Genomic DNA, 23,475 nt, shown 5'->3' with positions numbered 1-23,475 from the left:
CCAAACGGTAGCCTAAGTTGAGGATGCGGCCATTCCTTGGCACTGCAGCAGCTAGGCACTGATTGATTTATTGATTGATTCATCGATTTATTGTAAAATTCATTCATTGGCCAGTAGGTTGTCTGCTGACAAGTTTATTAAACTGTACAACCGTAGCAATCGCCAGTGATTACTCGGACTTCGAAGCAACGTCTGCACATTTTTTTAAATACTACGCTCTTAGAAACAAAATCGTTATCGCCTTTTCAAAAATGACCTTACTTAGTCTTACGTTTAGAAAAAAAAAGCCGCGAAAGGCGAAGCATTGATTGCAATAGCAAATGATTTGGCTATATGAAGTAAAGGTTGAAGTTTTATCATGCGCATAAATTACAGTAACCATTCGCTTACTAATTAAATTACAAGCATGGTGTTACGCGCGCACAGGCAAACATGAGCAGATCGCGCTCGCTGACCGCGGACACTCGCTGTCGCAACGCCGGCGTGATGAAGAGCGTCACCAATGACGAGCCAACGCTCCGTGTGTCCTGCAGCTTCAATGCATCACCGAAACTTGAGATTAGTGACCTCGAACGCTAGGCGCGCGAGAACACATCACACAGGAAGCCACCAGCCATGTCGACTGCCCTATCGTTTGTACCCACCGCAGATGACTTCCAAGATAGTGCACGGGTGGCCCCACTCGGCCGCGCTATGCGAAGCGAAGACCGGGCTAGAGAAAGAACGAGTGATTGTGGAGAGGAAGCGGCGCTATTTTCGGCACCCTTATTTTCGCCGCCCCTCGGTTCCCTTTCTTCTCGTTCATTAAAAAACCTTGCAGCATTTATTCTAAGAGCACATAATTATACCCTCACGCAATTGAAACTTCCATTGCACATGACCAATAACATGGCCCCAATATCCTTTAAATATGTTGCTCGAAGCATTTATTTTTCCTGTGCAGCATGAACACTCTAAGTGTTCCATATAACACATTTAAAGGATTTTCCTTTTGCTCCTACTGCCACACAAACTTCAAAATATTTCAGCACATCACACATGGTATTTTTTTCTGCCTAGTCCAAAAACAAACACAGTGAATTGTCTACTTCATGCAGCACATCATTAAAACCTCTTCCAGTGCGTCTATTCGCATAGTCATTTTGCCGTGAAACTCCTCAACTTTCAGAAGAATATATTGTGCATTATTCGAAATTTACCTTGTTATTCTCAAAGCACACACATTTATGAATGGTTTAATGCACTGCCTGTAACAGGGCTCCTTTATCGAAGATCCAGGTGTTTCCATGAAATGGAAATTGCTACAAAGGGTTCCTTCGTGTCGAATATGGTAAGGCTGTTATCGAGAAGAAATCTTGGCAAGACCTGAATTTCGAAAGCTTTTCTGTTGCCCCAGTGTACTAGTTTCCGGAATGACAAAATGTAGGATACGCGATTTCCTCATATGTCAACGTTTCTGTTATTGCTACTCGCAGGACCCACCAAAGGTGCTGTCTTAGCACTATCCAGTTTTTACCACAGCCAATGTTTATATATTTAATTCGTCGTTTTTAGAGTGCTTGTGTTTACTTATGCTCTAACACCGATATTATCTATAATATTATTCTTTCATACTGTCTAATATTGACTGGCAGGTTTTAGATAAACAACACAGTGAGCCATCAAATTATACGGTGGGCATACAGAGTGGACCACAACAAGGCATCAAGAAACAGCTCTTCAAAAGTCGTGATGTCGTGATCTCTGGCAAAACAGTACAGCACACAACTGACCGGAAACCAAAGACACTTGCAGCACGATTGAACTGAGGCATCTATTAGTGCGCGAAATTAGCCTGGACTTTGACCTTGAATACCATGCTGGAAGCCTTGATTCTGACCTTCGTCGCCACTCTTGCTACCTGGTTCATTATGTAAGTGTAATTTTCCTACCCTCTTAAGCAGTCATATTAGAGAAAGTTATGAGCCCGCCGAGCAGAGCGTGCGTTAGATTCGGCAATATGAATAACATAAATAAAACCGCTAAAATTAAGTAGCAGCTATTGCAGTAGTGTCGAAATATCCATTTGAAGAATGCAATGCTTATACACTGCCTGTGGTCTCTAAGGTCCCGGCACCTTTGTGAGGAATAAATCAGACCATAATGCTGTTTGTTCCCACTAATAAAGACCTTGTATACGTGTCATTTGTAGGATTTTAATCAGAATAATTCAGTCTGTGTAACTGGACTATACCAAGTATCTCCAGTGAACTGAGAGTTCTGTTTTTCCTCCAAAGCTCTTGCCACCATTACTTACTAATCTAAATGAGTTAAATGTTTTGGTGTAGCGCTGTTGATAGCGTTTACGTTCGTTACAGACAACGAAAGAGACGTCTGTCGTTCTTCAAAGATCTGGGCATCCCAGGACCTCCTCCAAGCTTTCTTTCCGGAAACCTATCTGAACTTGTAGAAAAGGTAAAGCTTGATTGACAAAGACATAGCGTGGAATTGAATGGGTCCACGCATTTTTTTTAATTGGCACGTAGAACCCGAAAAAGAAGATTTTTAAAAAAAACGTTGCCTCAAAATATTCGCAATATTCTTGTGAGGAACATTTTTTCAGCATCGTCGATGGTTTGGCAATGCAACCTTGAGGCATTTAACAATTTGCGTGTGGAAACTGCTCAGCAGTGACAACTGTTCAGCACATGCGCAATGTGTCTTCACAGGTACTACGTCGTGTCTAACAGAGCACATTTGAGAGTGAGATAAGGCTCCGTTTCATTTCATGTCATTGTTTGATGTTGTGATGCTCCTATTACAACAACCAGAGCTGTTGCATGAAGGCAATTGAGGCGAAAAGGCGATCGATAGGATTCTTAGTGAGTGCACTCGACGTCTCTGCTGACCAACATTGGAGCTAGCTTAGATGAGTGCCAATAAAATATTTTCATGCTCGGACCATTACGTCCTGAAATTATTCTTACTTCTCAGGAACTGCATTGCAGATTAGCTATTTTCGTCACAATTGCAACACCAGCTACTGAAAACAAATGCCGGCAACTTAATTACGGCAATTCAAGTTAGCAGGGTCTGTGAGGTACCTAAAGAACTCTTTTTTTTACTGAACTCACTTTTGTTACAATTGAACGCCTACAAAAAGCAGCGTCCTGAGTTATAGTTATACTATTATACCCTACATTGCCTGCAAACTGTGACTGTAGATGAATTAGAGCTTCCATCTCTTTTTAGCAGCTGTAAGGTCCCAACAAACCTGCGTTATATTAGTGTAGTATTTCTACTTCTTGAAAACAATAAACGAATGAAGTTTTTTTTTAACTGTTGCTACACCACGAAGAAATAGAAAATGCTATGTACAGCCGTTTCCTATCGTTCCTCTATTCCAGGGAGCGCTAATGGCATTCAAGCACTGGTTAGACAAATACGGAGACATCGTCGGGTGCGTGTTTATTGTTTTCGTTACTCAATGAATCAAAACAATGGAAACTACAGCGATGCTGTTTACAGATTATAAGTAACTTTCGCAGGAGCTGTGCATCTGCAGGGATAACATTATCTAGTGCAGTGTACTACACTTGGTTTTCTTTGTCACTTGGTGAGAGCACGCAATACGTCACAATATATATGGCGCATCGCGTGCTCTCCATAAGTGACAAAGAATATATGTATATGAATATATATAGTCATGATCATAGGAAGCCAACAGGCAATGGCACGAAGGACAGTGCGCTTCTAAGCACTAGGTCGCGGTTTCAAATCCCGGTCGCATTTCGATGGGGGCGAAATGCAATAACGCCCCCGAGCCGTGCATTGGGGGCACTTTAAAGATACCCTGGTGGTTAAAATTAATCAGGAACCCCCAATACTGAGTACCTCAAAATCAAATCGTGGTTCTAGCACTTAAAACCCCAGAATTCAATTCAACCAAGGACAGCACAGGGGAAATTATTTGTAGTATTTATTTGAAGAAAAGAAATGATAAATAAATGAAATGAAAGTGGATGAAAAATTCACAGGCCGCAGGTGGGATACGATCCCACGTCTTCACATTACGCTTGCGATGCCCTTAACACTTGCGCTTCTGCGGCACTGTTTTTCCATTGACTTTCTGGGGTATTTATGTATGTCTACTACACTAACCCTAGGACTGTTAGCCAGCGCAACCACTCACGGCCACGACCACTCAAGGCCATGTATAGACAGAATTATATGAAGCCAACAGATAATGAAACCAAGGAAAGCATATGGGAACATATTTGAAGTTGTAACTGAAGTAAACAACCATAAATAGGAAATGAGATAACAAAAAATAGCTTGCCGCTGGTGGGAGCCAAACTCACAAACTCCGCAATTCGTGCGCATTTCACTCCCGATTTTACTATGGCTGTGGCTGTTCCCACGTCCCCATTGTTGAATGTATATGTTTGTGTACAAGATCTAGCCCTTGCAACGCTAGCAAGTGCCACTTATGACCCCTCAGCGCCTCTTTGCGCATCATATTCCTGCACTTTTTGTTCGCATATATATATATATATATATATATATATATATATATATATATATATATATAACCTGCAGTGTGCAGTAACGCTTTTCGTTAGTACAACAATGATTTTCGCCTCTATCTGTTATCAATCAGTCGCTTCCTTTTTATTTATAGGAACGCTAGGAGCAGCCACACAAAAGCTGATGCACTGAGCAGTCTCACGGGGTGGCTGCAACACGATTTTGCAATAACAGTCAGCAAAACAGAGCTCAATATACATACATATTGTTTTGTGCAGACATTAAACCATTCCTTTTAAATAAAACTCACAAACAAAAATAAGCTAGAATAGCACTGCTGGAAAGATATAGAACACTGAACATATCAATGAAAGTAAACATTCGCATTTCAAAAAACTGCTGGTACCTTATAAAAAAAACTGAAAACACACAAAAAAATGAAAAGAAAAACTTTAAAAATTCAAGATTAAAGATGGAATCTACAATGCATGGACAGAATACATAATATTGTCACGGGACCGTTACCCAAGCACGCGCACGAGGACGTAGCGAAATGAAGACGATGAAGGCGAGCCACAGCTCGTGGGTGGATTTCGCCATATCGCCTGTTGTACATAGGCTACTGTAAATACATATTTCACCTCTCGCCTTCCTTGTTACAATATGTCACCTTAAATTATACCAGACTTCTTCTATAGGAGGTGACGCACTAAAGTGGTGTTCAAGTGAACCTAATAATTACAATAAGCCACAATTTCTCAAGCTATAAAGTCAGTCTAAGAAATGATGCTCCCAGCTCGCGTCCTTTTACCCTATGCCTTCTCAAGGTAAACTTCCTTAATAGCGTGTTACTTTACAGATTCTACAATGGGGCTCACCCATTCCTTATCGTCAAAGACACAGAGCTAGTCAAGAAGATACAGATAAAAGACTTCAACAATTTTCACAGTAGAGGAGTGAGTATGAATATTTACTCTCCGCGATGCTATTTAGTGACATGTCTAAATGTGCTCCTGACAGGGCCGGCCTGATAAGTTTGGATTTCTTTGTCTAATGAAATAAGTGGCCTTTAGAGAGTTTTTCAGGGCAAGTATTTGGAGAAAAAAAAGAATTACAGCCTTGAAACACGACCATTCTAAAAGTCCTTGTAATAGAGGACATCTACTGAAAATGCTTTCTCGTGTGGTGAGCCATCAGAAAGATATATGTGCCTTTTGGCAAGAGCCCCTTGTGCAAAGGAAGATATCCGTACGCCATTATGGGCTTAAAAGTGTAACCTCGTGCGCATGTCCCCATCATCATTATCCTCATTATTTATTACACCTATAAAAGCCCTTTGTGGGGTATTGCAGCAGGAGGGGGACAATGTACGAAAATGTTGACGCTCATCAGTCATGCGAGGCATTGCTTAAAATAATGAATTAGAGAAACAATGCTTGACTAAGCAACTAACCTGAAAAAGAAGTAACTGAAGAATGGTAGAAAATACAACTGAGCTTATCTAAACAACGCAAGAAGGATATTAGGTGTTAGTACCTCACGTGCTGATTAACAAGTGTCACGCAAAGCCTGACCTGTCACCCAACTCGACAGAATTACCGCTCGGATGCAAGGCGTTCTCTAGTGCATCACAAACACAGGAACACAGAATACAAACAGCATGACAGAAGAGAAGGTCATTAAGCACGCAGATCATTTAGAATAATTTTATGTTATGAACGCTCGCAGACAATTCACTCTACTGCGAGTGAGTTAGTGACTGAAAGAACTTTATTTCGGTCCAGAGAATACGCAGTGGAGAACCCCCGCGCCAACTGCGAGCTCCAAATACTGTATGCATGAGCATATCATGCTTTCTCTGAACCTGATTAAGTCTCGAATGTTGTTAGCAGGATAAACAGATCCGAATCATCGGTGGTGAGTCCGCGATATTCTGCCTGGTACATTAGATGACGTGTCACGTGGACACGTGACACTTAGTGGTTGTGTGTCGTGGACGCGGCCAGATGGAAAGCCGAGCACTCGTCCTTGCTATCGATGGCGGTCTCAACAAGACATGATCTCTGGCAGGACGACTTTCCTTCTTCTATTATTTTAAACACATCTTAATCCCGGATGACAGGGCTAAAGGCAGATGATTTCTGTCTGACAGTGGCCCTGCCATCTGTACACAGTCCATGTGGTAATGACACATGTATATAATATGTTATGTAATGCGCACAATATATATATATATATATATATATATATATATATATATATATATATATATATATATATATATCCCCACGAAGCCCGAAGGCCATTCCACATCAAAGAAAATTGAAACAGCTTATTGACATTTATTTACGGCTATAGGGGGGTATATTGGTACAAAGAATACAATGAAAAAATAATTGTGTACACATTAATTAGTACGGTAATTAATTACTTAGTAATTGATTTCCAGAACTATCCACAACTGAGAACTCCCTCCGGTATATCAAAAACACGTGTATGGGCCCTGCATAGGGTTTCCAGTGCTTAAATCAGTTTTAGGTGCTAAAATCAGCGTATCAAAAATGATACATTGGGCTTTGTGGGGATATATATACTCATATATAACGTATTCAACGTCATACAATGTTTCCATTCTCTCTGAGTTGAATGACACAAGGTGGTGGGGCAAGATCCAGATTAGCACGCCAAAGCATTGTCGAAGCTGCCGGGACCCAGCACTGACATAACCGGTCTCCTTCCTTTCCAACGCCCGTCTGCCTGTGCGCCGCTCTCGTTGCCACATCTTTTCCCACATGCGCCTTCTGTTCGCTTTTGGCTCAGTGCTCCTTTAACTTCATCGTTCTATAAATAACCAATTCCTGTCGTCTGCTATATTTTACTTGTCATTCCTGGCACATCTTTAATTTCTTTAGGATCACTGGCAATGCCAACGTGATCAAGCCAACAATTCCGTGGTTCAATCATAGATTGTAGGAACCAGTGGTTAAAAACCTCTGCAGATCCATGCAGGTGTTGTATAATGAGACCGTTGAAAAGGCGGTGAGTGGTAACGGTTCGGGCCAAAGGAAGCCCTCCGCGTAAATGATGGAAGCTGTAATAGAGCTTGACAAAACAAAATGGCACCTTGTCATTACTTTCATTCTTGCAAACACATGCAACTTATACGTAGCAATGGCGCACTTGCTTTCTGGCAGTGAACTTTAAGTGCGAAGCACTTGAGGGGCCCGGGCTGTCGGCTTGTCATGTCCTGGTCACGCGCAAAAATAGGGTCAAAACAAGTGCAGAATTGGTCAAAACGGGTTCAAAAAATATCATGACTCAGAATCATCTAAAAGATAGCAACAATCAAGCATTAAGCGCATTAACTTGCAGAAAGTCATGACAATCTTGATAATCTTGTAATGTGACCTCATGTCGTGATCACGCGCAAGAACAAGTTTTCAAAATAGGGTCAAAACAAGTGTAGAATTGATAAAAAAACGGTTAAAAATAAACTATCATGATTAAGAATAAGTTAAAAGATACGAATACTCATGAATTATTCGAATTAACAGAAATTCATTAAAATCGCTTCTATCATCAGCAAAATCTTTGGCTCCATGTGCATGGCGGTTTCCCACCAGTTGTGCCTCTTAGCACAGGTGAAAAAAAACGGATTATGGATTGCTAAACACAATATAAACGCAGGATAAAACATGATAAACATAAGGGAAACGCCGGCGAATCACTGCTTCGCCCTTCCCCAGCTTTCACGTTGAGTGGAACTGCATTACCGCCGAGTATGTCCCGGACCGGTACGGGACATACTCGCATTTTTTTTTTTTTATAAAAGACGCCTCCAGCAATTCACGTGCCAGCGTTCATCGACTCTTACCTAGTAAACGTGTGTCCCCAAACTGCGGCTCGAAGCCACACGAGTCACAATGAAAGGGTAAGTGCAAACCTGTACCATTTTTCATCGATAATCTGTGCTCCCTTAATCGGTCATTAGTGCAACGTCCAATTTGGCCGATATATACTCGGCCACAATCCAGAGGCATCCAATAGACTACCGACGGCACAGCGCAGAAAAGGCTTGGCGTGCTCCTTTGTGCACGCAGGCTTGGCCCTTTGAGAGGCAATGCGAGCGCAGAGCCTCGACAGCTTATTTACTCCGGCAATACTCTCAAACCAGAGCAGCATCTCTCTGAATTGCGATGGTCATTGTAGCATCATACTGGTCTTTAGCTGCTTCGTCTTTCTATAGCTTCGTCCACACGTGGCTTTCCACAGGGCCCCATATGATTCACATGTTTACTGCTTTTTCAGGGTTTATTGGAAGCATCGTATGCATTCTTAGCTCGACGTTAACTGACAGTTCAAACCAGCGTATCCTAATAATGTGAACCCAGCTGCACCACGCGGAACGCTAGTGCGCGCTCGCCGCGAACGCTCATTACGATATTGGAAGGCAGAACCAACTCGGCAAAGCGCGTGATTTGTTCGGCTGCCGAGCAGATTACCTCTTGAAGCGAAGCTAAATGGGCGCCGGCGACATTGAGAGACGCACTTTTAGATGTGGGAAATCAACGGTAGCTTTACACTGCCTGAGCAAGGTAATTAAATAAATGTAAGCGGAGCGGACCATGAGCAATCGCTCTCCTTGAAATTGTGTAATGCTGTAACAAAATTAAAATTAGTTCATCCTTTTTATCTGTTTACTTTGCATTCAGCAGATAGACAATGTTTAAGCATTTTGTCAGTTTCAGTAAAAAGAAGCAGCGCCATGCGTTTTGCTGAGTCTCTTACTGCAAACGTTGAGAGCTCACCGTTCTATACGTCAGCGGCAAAACTCCTTTTGGCTTATGAGAGGTTCTTCCGCGTATTAGAAAGGGTTCTTGCATAAAGAGTCTTAGACATTACAGTAAGTAGAAGCAAATAAAAGGTTGTTGTCTACCGATGGTTCGATGAAGCTGGCTACCCTTCTCACAGCAAAGCCTCTCCCCCCTTTCCTTTGCCTCGACAAATGTTCACCTCTCCCAGCGGCGCAGATGGTTGACGTCCCCAGTTACGCCAATAGCCCCTCTTTCTTTTTTTCATGTGTGAGTCCTTTTCTTTCATGCTGTTTGGCGTAATTAAATTGGTGGTTTTGCTCACTCTGCGTTTCATAGAATCCGCTGTGTTATTCGTGTTGGTGCTGACTTTGTGCGCTGCAGGCCTGACGGTGACGCGCTATGAAAGAATTGTGAACTTATCTCAACTTGAGGGCAGACTAGCAGCTCTAGGAATAAGGAGACACGGATTTTCTTTTTAACATTAGGCGGTGTTCTAGGCGTACACCAGTTGCTTTATTTTGCACCAGTGAAGGCAGAAAGCTCGCCTAGTTGGTCAGAGTAGCTTGATACATTTGCAACGCTGAAAAAAAAAAAATACCGCATTAAGCAGACAGGAAGGGCATTGATCCCATGCCCTCTCAGCGCCAGTCCTGGGGGCTTCCTGTTGTGCGTTTGCGTTTGTACAGCGGTGTGAAAATGTCAACCATCCTGCGAGTACGATTGCTAACGTGTGATTTACGCTCCATGTTTTTTTTGGTTTTTTTTTTCGTTTTCAATGCCGTAAGCTGTTATTTTGTAAGAAGTCATTTCACTCAACTCTACTGCTTTCCCAAATCCACCGCGCAATGCCGGTGATAGCGCTGGCTGGACGCCCCACAGTAGACGAACGAAGTTCCATGAAATCTACAATCAACACAATCGTTACATTTTGCCGGCCCTGTTGGAGGCCTCAAAAATGCTTCGTACACAAACGCACGTGTCGTGGATTCTTGCGACAGTGGTTATACCAAGACAATAAATATGTTCGTAAAACAGTTTCCCTGTATTTCTTTAAATAAGAATAAAATTGTCGAAGAATCTCAGCGATAGTCACTGCAGGTTCTATCGAGCACCAGCACCTGTTCCCTCGTTTGACCAGGTATTATTGCTGCGGCATTCATGCCTTAAACTTAAGGAGTGCAATCATTCGCCATAAAGCTTGTCTGTTTTCAGCTTATGCAGAATCTCTACTCTACTTATTTGTTCTTATTGTGTCTAGTGAAAACTTGTGGTATTACAAATTTGTAATGTTCCACCACATCTTTCGCCGTCGTTCTATCTGTGATTTTTCGCTTGATTACATGAGCTGACATCAGATAGTTGCATTACTTGCTATGTACTTAACTCTACGTGCAAAATAAATTGAGCGATTCGCAGTTCTGCAAGGAAAGGAGTGGTGTACAAATATTTACAGCTCTCATCAAGCTTCGCTCGGAACCACCCGATCAACAAGCATAGCATGGTCAATTCGGAGGGTGCCCGCTGGAAGGAAATGCGCAGTCTCGTTTCGCCAGCCTTTACGACGAGAAACATGAAGAAGGTAGGTAGCCATGTTCCACAATGAGGCTCTAGCTTAAGGATTCCCTTGTTCATGCTCTGCTGATCACTTTAGGTTTCTGTTTTGCAGTTAACCGTTTGTACTCTTCCTATTCGAAGGAAGCCCAGAACAAACCAAGAACCTACTTGCAGCTATTTTTCCTTACATTTTTAAAAATTTAGCACGAGATATGAACATTACTCAGATGAGTTTGAAGAGGTCATGTCACCAGGGTTAGTTATTCAGCGATTAACGATGAAGTCTTCCGCAAACAGGCACACTTGAAATTATATGTTAGTTTCCTAACCGTTACATACATTAAAAATATTAGCAGGCTGAGTACAAAGCCTTAATGCACTTCCGAGTGAACTAGCATGATATGTGAGTGAGTGATAGTTATCGACTGATACAAAGTGTTTGTGATTAGTGAGGAAGACGCGAATCAAGATAGAGAAACGTTTGGGATATATCCGTGCTTTTGCAGATTCTCGTAAATATTCAGTTGGAAACAGAGGTGCAAAGATTTTCGATGCCACGTGTGAGGGGTGAATGAAGTGTGCTGCATTCTTGCTAGTGACTGCTTCGGCACGTTTGCAAAGTTTGTTTTATTGCCTAAAAATTGTTTACATCGCCTCCCGCTATCATGCCTCGATCACTGACCAATTAATTTTTTTTGTCGAGAACCCGGAGCAACCCGGAACACCATCTGTGCGAACATTTTGAATTTCCTCACATATGTACAACGTCCTACGCTCAGATGTGGACCCTAATGGATGACAGCACCAATGATCTTCTCGGTGTAATCGAAGACATGCGGTCGAAGCATAAATCCCTCGAGTTTCGGGAGCTCTTCCAGAGGCTAACAGCTGAAGTCATGATTCGATCAGCGTTTGGCCTCAAATCGAATCTACAGAAGAAAGACCGAAGAAACAGCATTGCAGAGTCACTGTTTCAGGAGGGCTTGAAGTCTTTTCAAGAATTTCGTCGTGCATGGATAAACTTTCTTACCGGTAAGTCACAGATGGTAACTAATGCTTTTAGATGGGCTTGTTGATTGTTGTGCTCGTGATACAGGTAAAATATGAAACGCGATGCAAAGAGTACATATACACCATCAGCATTTGTGGTGTGTCTGTCTTCAGTCTGTGTCCGTTTGATTTTGCACTGTCAATGTGATAGTAGACAATGGTGGATGCATCTTCGAAGAACCACCACGAAGCATACATGTATGTTTACTGAAACGATCGCTGCTTCATATTTTGACATGGCGTATCGTCGAGCGCTAACCTCTGATAATTACGTGGGACTATAAACATATTATTACCACCTTCGCATCAGAATTATTGTATGTGTTCCCACGGCGAATAGACTTGCACATTTGGGTTATAATGTCTACTCATTGGTTCATCTAATAAAGGCGGTTCCAAAGAATCTGAGTACAACGGAGAAACCACCAAATTAGCAGGAAGGTTTCGTGTAGTTGTGCAGTGACTGTAGAAAACTGTGTAGCTTTCAACCAATGAATGCAGTAAGGTACTGTTCCGTACTTTACCTTACCTTGAGTCATGTGTCAGTTCCTCGCGTTCTCAGTTCAAGCTTTGCGACGATATGCTAGACTGCGTACCTTCGACCCATATTTCTCAATCCTTTACTCGTAGCTGTTAGAGCTACGGAGGAGCTATGCGACAATGTACCACTTTTATATTGTTGCGGCTCAACCGAGAATAACGCCAAAGTTAGAAGACGATGGTTTGACGTGTCGAGGTGAAATCGGTCTCGACAGCCATCTTATTTGTACATCGTTTCCTCTCTTGTAAATATTGTAAATATACCTCTTTGTAAGTGACTTCCTCAACGTAACAATATAGTCATCCCAAGTCCGACAGGTTTTAACATTTCGTCACTGCAGAGAAATTACCACAGTCGCTTCCATACAGACTAAATCACATAGGCATAGGTACGTAGAATTGTGTAACCCGTAGTAGCAGACGAAGCCACACTCAGTGGTTCTTTCGCTTGTTACCAGTAGTTATGCGCAGCATTTGTAGGATGCTGGCCGATCTGCTTTTGTCAGAAAAAAACCTGTGTGGGAGATGAATTCTGAACTTTAACGGCGAAACTGGCTTTTTCATAATATGCATTAGAGCTATTGCTTGCTTTTACTATTAAATTTTTAACATCTTGCTGCTGGCGCATTATATAGCCTAATCGCTATTGCCCCATTAAACTGAATTTAACGATCTAACAGAGCAACTTCATGTTCCACACTCGAAATAATCGCAGTCTAAAAGGAGATCAACTCACTCTTTCCCGTATTCCTATTTTAATGCGATGATCATGACCGTTTTCTTCCAGCGTGCTTTCCCGAGTTTCGCTTTTGTGGAGAGTGATCATAACATACCGCTCTCGGCATAACAAGACTGCCACAGACAAGACTTTTGACGAAATCATTCCTATCATACAGTTCCGTCGTGAAAACCCTGAGGTAGGTATAAACAGCTATCAAGGCTGATATTTCAGTGGCTGCCATTCGCTCAGAATATATATATATATATATATATATATATATATATTCTTTATGTAAACATCGAGTGAACTGCACGTCCATAGGTTGTAAGCAGACACTACCTTGGTAATTGTAAATTCATCCGGTCAGCACAAGAATGTTGAGGGCAACACCAGTGCACTTAATATCCTAGTTTTCATGGCGCCGCACCGAATAAATAGAAACACAAAATCAGGGCTTCCATTAAAAAATGTGTACAGTCATGTATACTACCAGTACTTATAAAATTGGCCGAAGCCTATAGAGATTGTCAAAGAAGCTTAAGAAGAAGCTGAGGACTGTGCAACGAGCGATGGATCAATAGCCGATAGGCGTAACGTTAAGAGATAGGAAGACAGCGACATGGCACAGAGTAAGTGTTGGTAGGCATTATTGCAGCTTAGATTGAAGAAAATAAACGAAGTTGGGCAGACCATGCAGTGCGTAGCGAAGATAACCGATGGTCTACTGGAGTCACAGAATGGATGCCGAAAGAATCGAAGAGCAGTCGAGGATGACAAGGAGCAAAGGCTGTGTGGTCAAATTAAGAAGTTTGCAAGCGTAAGACGGAATCAGCTGGCGCAATACAGGAGTTTTTGGAAGATGGCTGGGAGAGGCCTTCGTCCTGTGATGTTTCAAATTGGTTAATGATTATGAATAAAACTAGGAGCAAAGTGCTGCAGCAGTTCTCATTTCCTCGTTGCCGTCAACGTGATCCGAAATAGAAGCAGCTGCTGCTTGAAGAGAATGTCTCTCGCTTCACGGCCGCTCCGCCGATGGACAATCATTCGAGTATGCTCGACCAGCATAAAGCCCGTTGTACGGGGAATAGGTGCAACAAGAGCCGTTCAGTTAACCGAAAATGCCGCAGAGGTGTGAAAAATCAAAAGTGCCTCAAGCGCGATGCGGACAGATCGCATGCGCCTGATTATATCGCTGTCCCTTCCAACTACCAATTTATCCATAAATAATCTTTTTTTTTCATAATCATTTAGAAAGATAGGACCGATCTTCTCCAACTGATGCTCAATGCCGAATTAGAGGATGAAATTCCAGTCAACTTACACTCACTCACGGCGTCCTGCGATGTTGACAGCGCATCTGAAGGTGAGAATAATTGTACGAGGGTTCTCATGACATCTGCCATTAATGATAGAATTATTTAATCCCGAGGGAACGAGACACATTTGTTCTATGCTCTCTTTTTCAGAGAAACAGCCTGTTAAAATGGTAAACGTTACCGGAAAGAAACGATGTTTGACAAATGTTGAAATTCTGGCGAACGGCTTCAGTCTCTTCATGGCAGGGTGAGAATGAGCCAATGGATAATGGCTATTTGTTCGGTGTTCCATTAAAAAATGCAACCAAACATTTCGAAAGTGTCCAGCTCATCCCCCCCCCCCTCCAAAAAAATATTCCTGTTAAAAACGAAAGTTTGCACAATCGCCACGGTAAACATGAAGTGGGTACACCTATTTCCTTTCTGTAAGGCGATTAGCATGCCTAGCCTACTTCATCCAATTTGTATCTAAGCATCTACCTAGACCATTTACGCCTTTTTTAAATATAAAATAAGCTCTATACAATTTCGCTGGCGCTGGTTGGATTCGAACCCACGTCACACTTGTTCCCCGAGCACAGCAGCATGACACATTCGCGTGGGGCCACGAATGGCAGCGTGGGCCGCCGGGGATTAATTCTCAGCGTTAGCACGCACCGATGCACAACCGGTGAAGTCTCTGAGGCCATATGCAAAAGGAGAGGGACTCCGTGATCGTGCCTTCTATATGGGCGATCGTGTCCCGAGGTAAGTGTGACAGAGGAACCCGGCTGCATTACACGGCTCAAACATGATGCGTTTCGCCGGTGTAAATACGGTGTGTCGCGACACTGCTAGAACGCTAATCCATTAACAGTCGACAGCCGTCGTACGATGGGTTCTGCCAGAATTTTCCCCCAAAAAAGTAAAAACCGCTGTGAGTTGTCTTTTTCAAACAAACCTTGCAAGCAAATGCAGCGCGATGCTCCCATAGACCGAATATTGTTTGTAACCTTGCTTTCATGTTGTGTCTACAGTTAGTGGTAAAACTCTGAACAGCAGCAGCGGGCCTATTGCAAGATCTTCAGCCCTTTATGGCCCTCATGTGACATTTCGAACTTTTTGTGTGGAGTGGAGCCGTTTTGTTCAACTAATAGACTAGCTGCCAGTGTGTCGACATCAACAAACAGAGATGATTGTCAAGCACTGGTACATCCCGAAGCCATGCTAGTACAATGAGTTTCTGTTTTGTATGTTACAACATGTATTTGCCATCAGTTTGAACCGCAAGTCAATGTTAGATCCCGGCACGTGCACTTGTCAGCAGTGATGCTACAAATGTTAGTGTTTTCGGTTGATAGAAATAGTTTTATTTGTGGATAAATGTTTTTCAGTAGTACTGCTGTTTGCGGCAGATTTATCAAGAGTACATTCCTCCTTATTAATTTCTCAGAGTAAGCTTAGGATCAAGTATTTCAAGTTACGTACAGTGAAGGAGCTAGAAACTATAGCTTTTGTTCTTATTCATGAGGCAGCACTGATTTTCAATACCTTATACGTTTTGTCGACAAAATTTATCTTCGGGCTCTGAATGGTAATGTCAAAAGAAGAGTTTCTTGGTTCTTAAATCACCTGCATTGTCGGGCTATATTGTTTGTTTGCTACCTAGAACCCCTGCTGCGTTTCAGCCCCGCGTAAATTGCAGGTTCGAGACGACGGGCACAAGTTTGGCTTTCATGGCCTATCTTCTTGCAAAGCACCAGGATGTTCAAGATCGACTTCGAGAAGAAATCCTTGCTGTCCTGAATAGAGACGTATATTTCTGCCGGATGAGCACTTAACATTTTTATTGGCCAGTCATGTGATTTCAACTTTACAAAACTCGATTTTTGTCGTTTTTTTTTTCAGGGGGAGTTTATGTACGACAACGTCTTCGGTATAAAATACATGGACCAAGTAATATCTGAATCACTTCGCTGCTTCTCGCCAGTAACAGGGTGAGTTCTGTTTTTAAGCAATGATATTGTGTTCTATGTTGATATTGGTGGTTAGTAGAGGTAAATGCTCTTGGGTTCATAATATTTTTGTTACCTTCGGAAAGAGTTCAGTAGTCCATATTCCATCATTAATCTATCATATTTGATTAAACAAATGTATAATAAATAAATGTCGAGCTTGGCAAATTGCCTCGGATATATCCTGTGAAATTTTTCCGCAGCACGTGAAAACAGGCAATGCGCACGTTGACATCTCGCGCCGTCCGATTTTTACCGCCGCCTCCGCGGGCGCCAAATGATGATGATGATGATGATTTCATGGCATCCCCACTTATTTTTCACCACCCCCTTTCAAACGGGGCGGTGACAAATAGTCACCTAGCCTGATTGATTTAATCAGGTATACTATACATGGTCTTTATCTAGCATTTTTGTATATCTCTCATTATTGTTTCTTTCTTTTTTTCAAAATTTACCTTGTACCGCTACCTATGATTTTAAGAAATCAGGTCGTATCAAACTCTTCCCTGTTTTTTTTTTTTTCAACCAGTACTCTAATCGTCTCTTGCTTCTCCCTACGAATGATCGGTTGATGTTCCCTTCCACTTTAAACCCAAGTGCTTCTGGAAGTTGTACGTCACCTATGGTTCTCGCTGGGTGAATCCCTTCGCATTCCATTAGGATGTGCTGAGTGACCTCCGGATCTTTACTGCAGCATACACATGCCTCGTCTAATTCCGAATATTGCCTCCGGTATGTTTGCTCCAGTATGTTAGCCGAGGGCGGTAGAGCCCTCGGCAAACAGCGCCACCTCTGGGCAGCTATAGGCGTGCTCGCCAGACTACATTTTTTTTGCTTAAGAGCGCACCGAATGGTACGGTCATGGCAAAACGATCTCGCCGACCATGGTCTTTCTGAAGTGCTTAGTGTGAGAACCTCAAGAGGGTACCAATATATTTTACGATTACAGCGTATAAACGACAGCTGTTTGATTATTCCAAACCGTCTAGTGGCCCTTAAACGTGAATACCCAAATGGTCATTTACGTAGCCACGGACAATTCACACATAAAGTTAACCAGTTTATATTGATCACAGACCACAATAGTTGATCAAGAGTTGGAAAAAAAAAGCTTCTGGTAAGGCAGAAACATTGCCAAATAAAACAAAAACGCTTCACTAATACAAACGACTAAGAAACACTCAGCCAAAGTGTAAAACGACCACCGATTCTGCATATTCCGCCGCAGTGAACTCCCACGGTTCCTGACCCACCTGAAAACCGAGCATCCTAACAGTGGGACACGAGGCGAGCGACCGCGTGGCATTCTTCGACATTCTAGTGAAATCAACCGCCAATGGCCTTCGCACAGTGGTCTATCGAAGGTCCACTACATGGGAATACACTTCAATTTTCTACATCATGGCTGTTACATCGCGCTTTCCGTCTGTGCTCGAGCCGTACAAGGCGCAAAGCGTAGGGGACCTTTGTGTAGAGCGACTTGACTAGTAACGGCTGCCCACGTCAACTGCTGAGGGAGCAAGAATGTCGTGCGTCAGCGCGTATCCACCAAACTATGCAAGATGCGCGCTCTCATCCCACGCGGCGTGAGCGAGGCATTGATCAGGGAATCTGGCGACTACAAGGTTTGGGTGACGCATGTTCCTTCCAGGCTAATTACATGGCCAACTGGTGCTTGTGAAGGGCCCCCTCGATAGACGCACTACAAATGTGTCATGTACAAAGTATCATCCAAAGTAAGTCACGCAGGCTACATTGAAGAATCTGGAAACTTGAGAAAAAAAATCGCCTAAAACAGCATCAATAAAGACTCGTCATAGGCATTTCCAACGCGTTATCTGAACATCACGAAAAGGCAGATCATTCCATAAATGGGGATTCTGCGTCCGTTATTCCTACGGAGAAATAATTACCGACACAATTACTGTTATATTATTTGCACATTCAGACGACGTACCAATCGATCGGCAAGAAACGCAGCAATCTGCCTGATATCTAGGCACGCCCTCTCATATCATTCATACTTAACCTAGAGTCGCTGCTTTTGCTGTCCATTGCGAGGAAGGGAGCTGAACGGATCGGAAAACGTCAAGCTTAGCCCATCCATTCATGTATTTTGGTGAGCGTTTGTTTCATTTCACCACAAAAGTTAAGTGTAACAGTAGTGTACACGCAAATTGACTAAGGAATTTCCTAAATAAAACGCGTACTGCACCACCTCAACGAAGCGTGAACACGAGAAAATTGCAAAAAGCATCTGCCTTTCGGCATGCCCCACAAACACCAACAACATACTGCAAAAGCCATTGAAAGCTTAAGGGGCAGCCATATTAATGAGCACAAGCAAATCATGTTTCCTCAACGCTCAAATGTGTTTGTTGTCTGCTTATTCTGTTTGTTCTTTTCAGAAAAGTACATCTCATTGGGTTGAACATTATATTACCTAGTTCATGCTGCTGTTCGTGATGCGCTCCGTGTATAAGGTTTATATTTTTTCAGAATAAATTGTTTGCCATCCCCATCCTTAGCTCTGCCTTCCCACCATGCATGAATGTTGTCGGTGATCGCCACAAGAAGCTTCCCCAAAAGTGCACACCAGTGACATCGCGACTGTAGTTACAAGCCGACTACGCTCTGGCCGAACTGGGACCTTCTGGGTGTGACGTTATGGGGTGGCTGGCCACTTACCCACACTGGGGCCCATCGTGGGGCCTACGCTGTGCTCCGAGAAAGACGGTGGATGTAAGGAAGGTCACGGCTGGTGACCAGCTCGTAGCCAAAATGCGTCCGCGCGTGGCATGCCCGGAGTACCCTGAGCACCGAGTGGTACGAGTGAGCGAACGCCGTGCATTTGTCAACATCACCACATATACGCCCAGCTTCACGTAGTCTCTTGCTTCATTGAGCCGGGGCCAAGTGGCGGCTAAGCACCGAACCACAAGAAGCCGCTGCTCCCCATACAAAGAGCACGCACATAAGCGGCACTGCCTGCACCGGTGTCGGCAGCTGCCCCGACCATCGACTTGTTCGTCTAGCGACGGCTGGTCTACCAACGTGTCCTCCCATATTATATAAAGCGCTACGGAGACAGCGTATTCGTAAAAGGATACCCATGCCAAAGATGAGGATACCTGTCTTCAGTTTGCAGGGGGATAGCAGCTGGGATCTCTCATAGGTGCTCACACAAACAGCTGATTTCTGAATGTGGCGGAAGCTAGTATGCTGCATGCTCTACTTGGCGGCTTCCTCATGAGCAACTGGACGAGTGTAGTCAGGAATATGTCTAGGTGTGCAATTCGGAAGCCAGCTTGGTTTAGAGTCCTCGGGCATCTGAAAGACTAATGGCGACCTGGACGTTTCCTTACCCGCTACGCGAGGTGCACCGGCAAGCAAGGCGTTGCCCAGCGGAGCGGTTTAGCATCAGCAGTTCACTCGGGCCAGCGCCACCCTCTGAGGGAGGGGATAAAGTGTGAGAGATAGGCACCAGGAACAGCGTCAAAGGACAGCACCAGTAATGTAATGCGTGTAGGGAAATACCAGAATGCTCTTGCCACGTCGAGACCAGCTGATTGGGACAATGGGTTCATGATTACCTTACGTGTAAAGTGCGCTCCGAATTTCTTTCTTCCTTTCTCGTCTCGAGTATCAACTACACTAGTCCGGGCCTCGCACAATTACACATCATTTAACAGACACTCATCTCACAGCCCGTTGTAAACGCGGCTGAAACATTCCGGAGACTTCGACTACGCCATCTCAAAGGTTGTGTGTTGCTGTGCCTTGAACCCCATATATGTCTTTATCGTAAATTAACGCTGTTTATACTTTTCCTTTCACTAAAGGAAATCACTGAAAGAAGCTTGCTTTCTTGGTTCGGCAGTTTCACGACAAGAAGGTGCGCTCGGGACTACATCCACAACGGTATCACTATACCTGCTGGAACAAGCATCGTTATTGCCAACCATCACATGAGCCACAACCCAGCCTTTTGGAACGAACCCGAAAACTTTGATCCTGAAAGGCGGGTATTTTCTTTTTTTAAACTGCTATTGTCTTGGTGTCGTCGCAGAGGTGTTTTACTTTTGCGAAAGTTTATTCGCAGACAGTCAGAGGGTTCGTTCTTGTGGCGCACATCTTTTAGTCCTTCTTCCTGCAAAACATCGGCTTGTTGAATCTGCTCAAAAGAGGTTCTAAGCGGTGTGCATGGGGTGCATCCGGTAATAGTTTATATATTGTGTCTATCAACCACAGCTGGCTGAAATATTCCGGAGACTTCGACTACGCCATCTCAAAGGTTGTGTGTTGCTGTGCCTTGAACCCCATATATGTCTTTATCGTGAATAACACGTACTCACCCAATAGGGCAGCACATTGTGCTTGTGCATCCCCTTGCTGGTTTTCGCCACAGCCATCGGAAGCAATTGTGACGTGCGTATCTAATATAGTTGAAATGGGGAGAGGGAGAGGAGAGAGTGACATAATCAGCGTCAGCGCAACGGGAAGAGCGCGGAGTGAACGCGCTAGCAGTTTCATTGTCCATATAAGTAATCAACTACGATCTCATTTACCAGCATCGAAAGCACACGGAATGCAAGAAGCGCAGTCTGCAAAAACTAGAGTATACGTTCGAATGCCTGTGTTATACCGGCGTTCTTACTGCGAAATTCCATTCATCCCAGCAGCTCTGCTCAGATCTGAATCCTAAAAATCCATAACGCTAATCAATAATTCGCCTAGAAGTACTGCTTAATTAAAGACACTATTTACTCGCAAAAGGGTTAAGATAGATCATGGACGTGGCCTCACGAAGCTTATGAAATTCCATTGTAGAATATTGTAGCACATTGCTTGAATATATTGATTCATGTTGACAATCGAATGACTTGGCAATAAAAACATGGTATTTGCAATGGCCGGCTTCTCGCAGGTTAATATTACAACCACACTTAGACGAGATTCGTGAGAGCAAGTCTTTGATGCAGATAACGTAAACGTAACGTCTAGCTTTAGCTGCTTAGCCGATTCAGCAAAGCGTCTAGGTACGCCCACTTGGCTGCTTCCTCATTTTGCAGCAAAGCGGATTTAGCGTCGCTTGCGTGTCTGGGAGACGTGCTCAACAAAAGTGCGAAGTGAATGTACAACGTAGCTTAATTGGCACTCCTTCCCTGGAACGTTTTGCAGATTCAGCCCGGAAAACAAATGCCAGTTAGATCCCGTGGTGTACCAGCCTTTTGGTCAAGGCCCTCGGAACTGCGTTGGAATGCGCTTCGCACAGCTCGAGATGAGGCTAGCCATGGCCAAGCTACTGGCAAAATACAAGCTTATTCTGGATGACCGTCACATTAAGGTGCGTGCTCCTAGTAACCATTCAATATAGCTTTAGAAACAAGGTAGAATTCGCATTACAATTCTTACTGAATATAGCATTAACGTGGCAATATTGTAACTACTCTTTAGGATATAGTTGGTGCATTATTCACCGACGTGAAGTCCTGTGCGAGAAGCTCATCCCAGTAAACATGGGCAGGACAAACCCTGTCCTCTCCGTGTTTCATTGTGGGTGGTTTGTTTTTGGTGTGTGCAAATTTTCCGCATATGCAAAGCAACGCGTCGTCTACGTGATTCGAAATTTACGTGCGTTCCAGTTGGCAACATTGTTCACAACACACCAGGTGCTGCTGTGATTACTGAAGTGCGCCAAGACATGCCTTGTAATATTCCTAAAATCTCAGTTAAAACACCGCTGTCTAAGTAGTTCCTTTGTGAATGTCCAAGTATAGAAAAACTGCTGCTTTTGCATCCTTTTCTTCCCTATTGCAGGAGAAACATTTGGAGATCGAATCGACATTCATCTTGGCGTACCCCAAGAACGGCATATGGCTCAAAGCTAAAAAAATTTCATAATGAGATCAACATTTTTCATGGACACAGGAAATCGTTGAACACTGAAAATTCTTATCACAGTTGTGCACTCTACGAAACATATCTAAAAATAAACTGGTTGTTCAAATTTAATATCAACTGATGGTATTGTTCATTCTTCCTTTATAAATTTCTGACAAGCCACCTTCGAAACTGGTTGTTCAAATTTAATATCAACTGATGGTATTGTTCATTCTTCCTTTATAAATTTCTGACAAGCCACCTTTGAATTCTTGCGTAGGTCCCAGTTGTACACCGGCCGACATCAATAAGAACAAGGTAAGTGAACCAATAAGAACAGTCGCTGTATGTATGGCTGGCTTTATTTCAAAAGGAGCTAAGAAGCTGTTGAATTAGTGTGCGTTTTGCGAGTACTCTAAAGCAAAGAAACCATCATGCGCACAGTCTAACTGCTTAATCAGCAGATTCCATGTGTCTATGTTGATACCATAGACAGGGCTCGGTGTCAAGCATTAGGGCCATGAGCATGTCGCCTGGGGAAATACGAAGGCCTCCCCTCCCAAGTCCGGCCACATACTTTTTTTTCTTTTCTTTTGCTACCTCCGATTCTTTTTGGAATTCATAATAGAGCTGTTTGTTTTTCAATAGACGTGCTGAGAAGTCATTTTCATATTGAGTCGTGTGTACTTGTTTATCTTTCCCCAGTGACCGCTTTTCACCGGCTAACAAATGTTAAGCCATTATCGCTCGGCGCAGGACGCGCCTGCATAGGTTTCGCGAATGGTATCACTGGTTCTATCCGTTGTCTGTTGTCAACGAACCATGCGTAATCCGACTGTATGCACGACACGAACTGCGGCGCGATCGGAGATCTTTGTTCGAAACACATTCAGTTCAGTTGCTGCAACGTCACAAAGTGGTAGTATGTAAAACTTGCGAAAACGGGACGGCGAGAGAGCCAATCGGCAAGCGGTGAACTCCCAGGAAGTTTACGTGCCTCTTTTGTCGTCTGCTTGCAGACAATATACTACAAAACGAGATGTTTCTCGCTTTTCCATGAATAATATCATTATATAAAACGTAAACATTATTAT

At 43.3% G+C, this 23,475-nt stretch overlaps 1 protein-coding gene across 1 annotated transcript; it reads left to right on the top strand.

Annotated features, from left to right (window-relative positions):
- The first annotated feature begins 1,811 nt into the window (after positions 1–1,811).
- On the top strand, positions 1,812–22,490 carry LOC119452952 (cytochrome P450 6a8-like). The gene is given in 15 exon segments (XM_037714914.2): positions 1,812–1,912; positions 2,358–2,454; positions 3,387–3,439; positions 5,366–5,462; positions 10,774–10,899; positions 11,654–11,906; positions 13,252–13,269; positions 13,272–13,381; positions 14,437–14,548; positions 14,652–14,748; positions 16,186–16,294; positions 16,389–16,477; positions 20,379–20,519; positions 21,680–21,845; positions 22,319–22,490. Coding segments are annotated over 15 exon segments (1,608 nt in total). The 5' UTR covers positions 1,812–1,856; the 3' UTR covers positions 22,403–22,490.
- Positions 22,491–23,475: the final 985 nt, after the last annotated feature.

The sequence above is a fragment of the Dermacentor silvarum genome, chromosome 5, assembly GCF_013339745.2.
Source record: "Dermacentor silvarum isolate Dsil-2018 chromosome 5, BIME_Dsil_1.4, whole genome shotgun sequence".
In the NCBI taxonomy this organism is placed as follows: Eukaryota; Metazoa; Arthropoda; class Arachnida; order Ixodida; family Ixodidae; genus Dermacentor; species Dermacentor silvarum.
The sequence above is the reverse complement of the archived record's forward strand: the minus strand, read 5'-3'. Positions and strand labels throughout refer to the sequence as shown.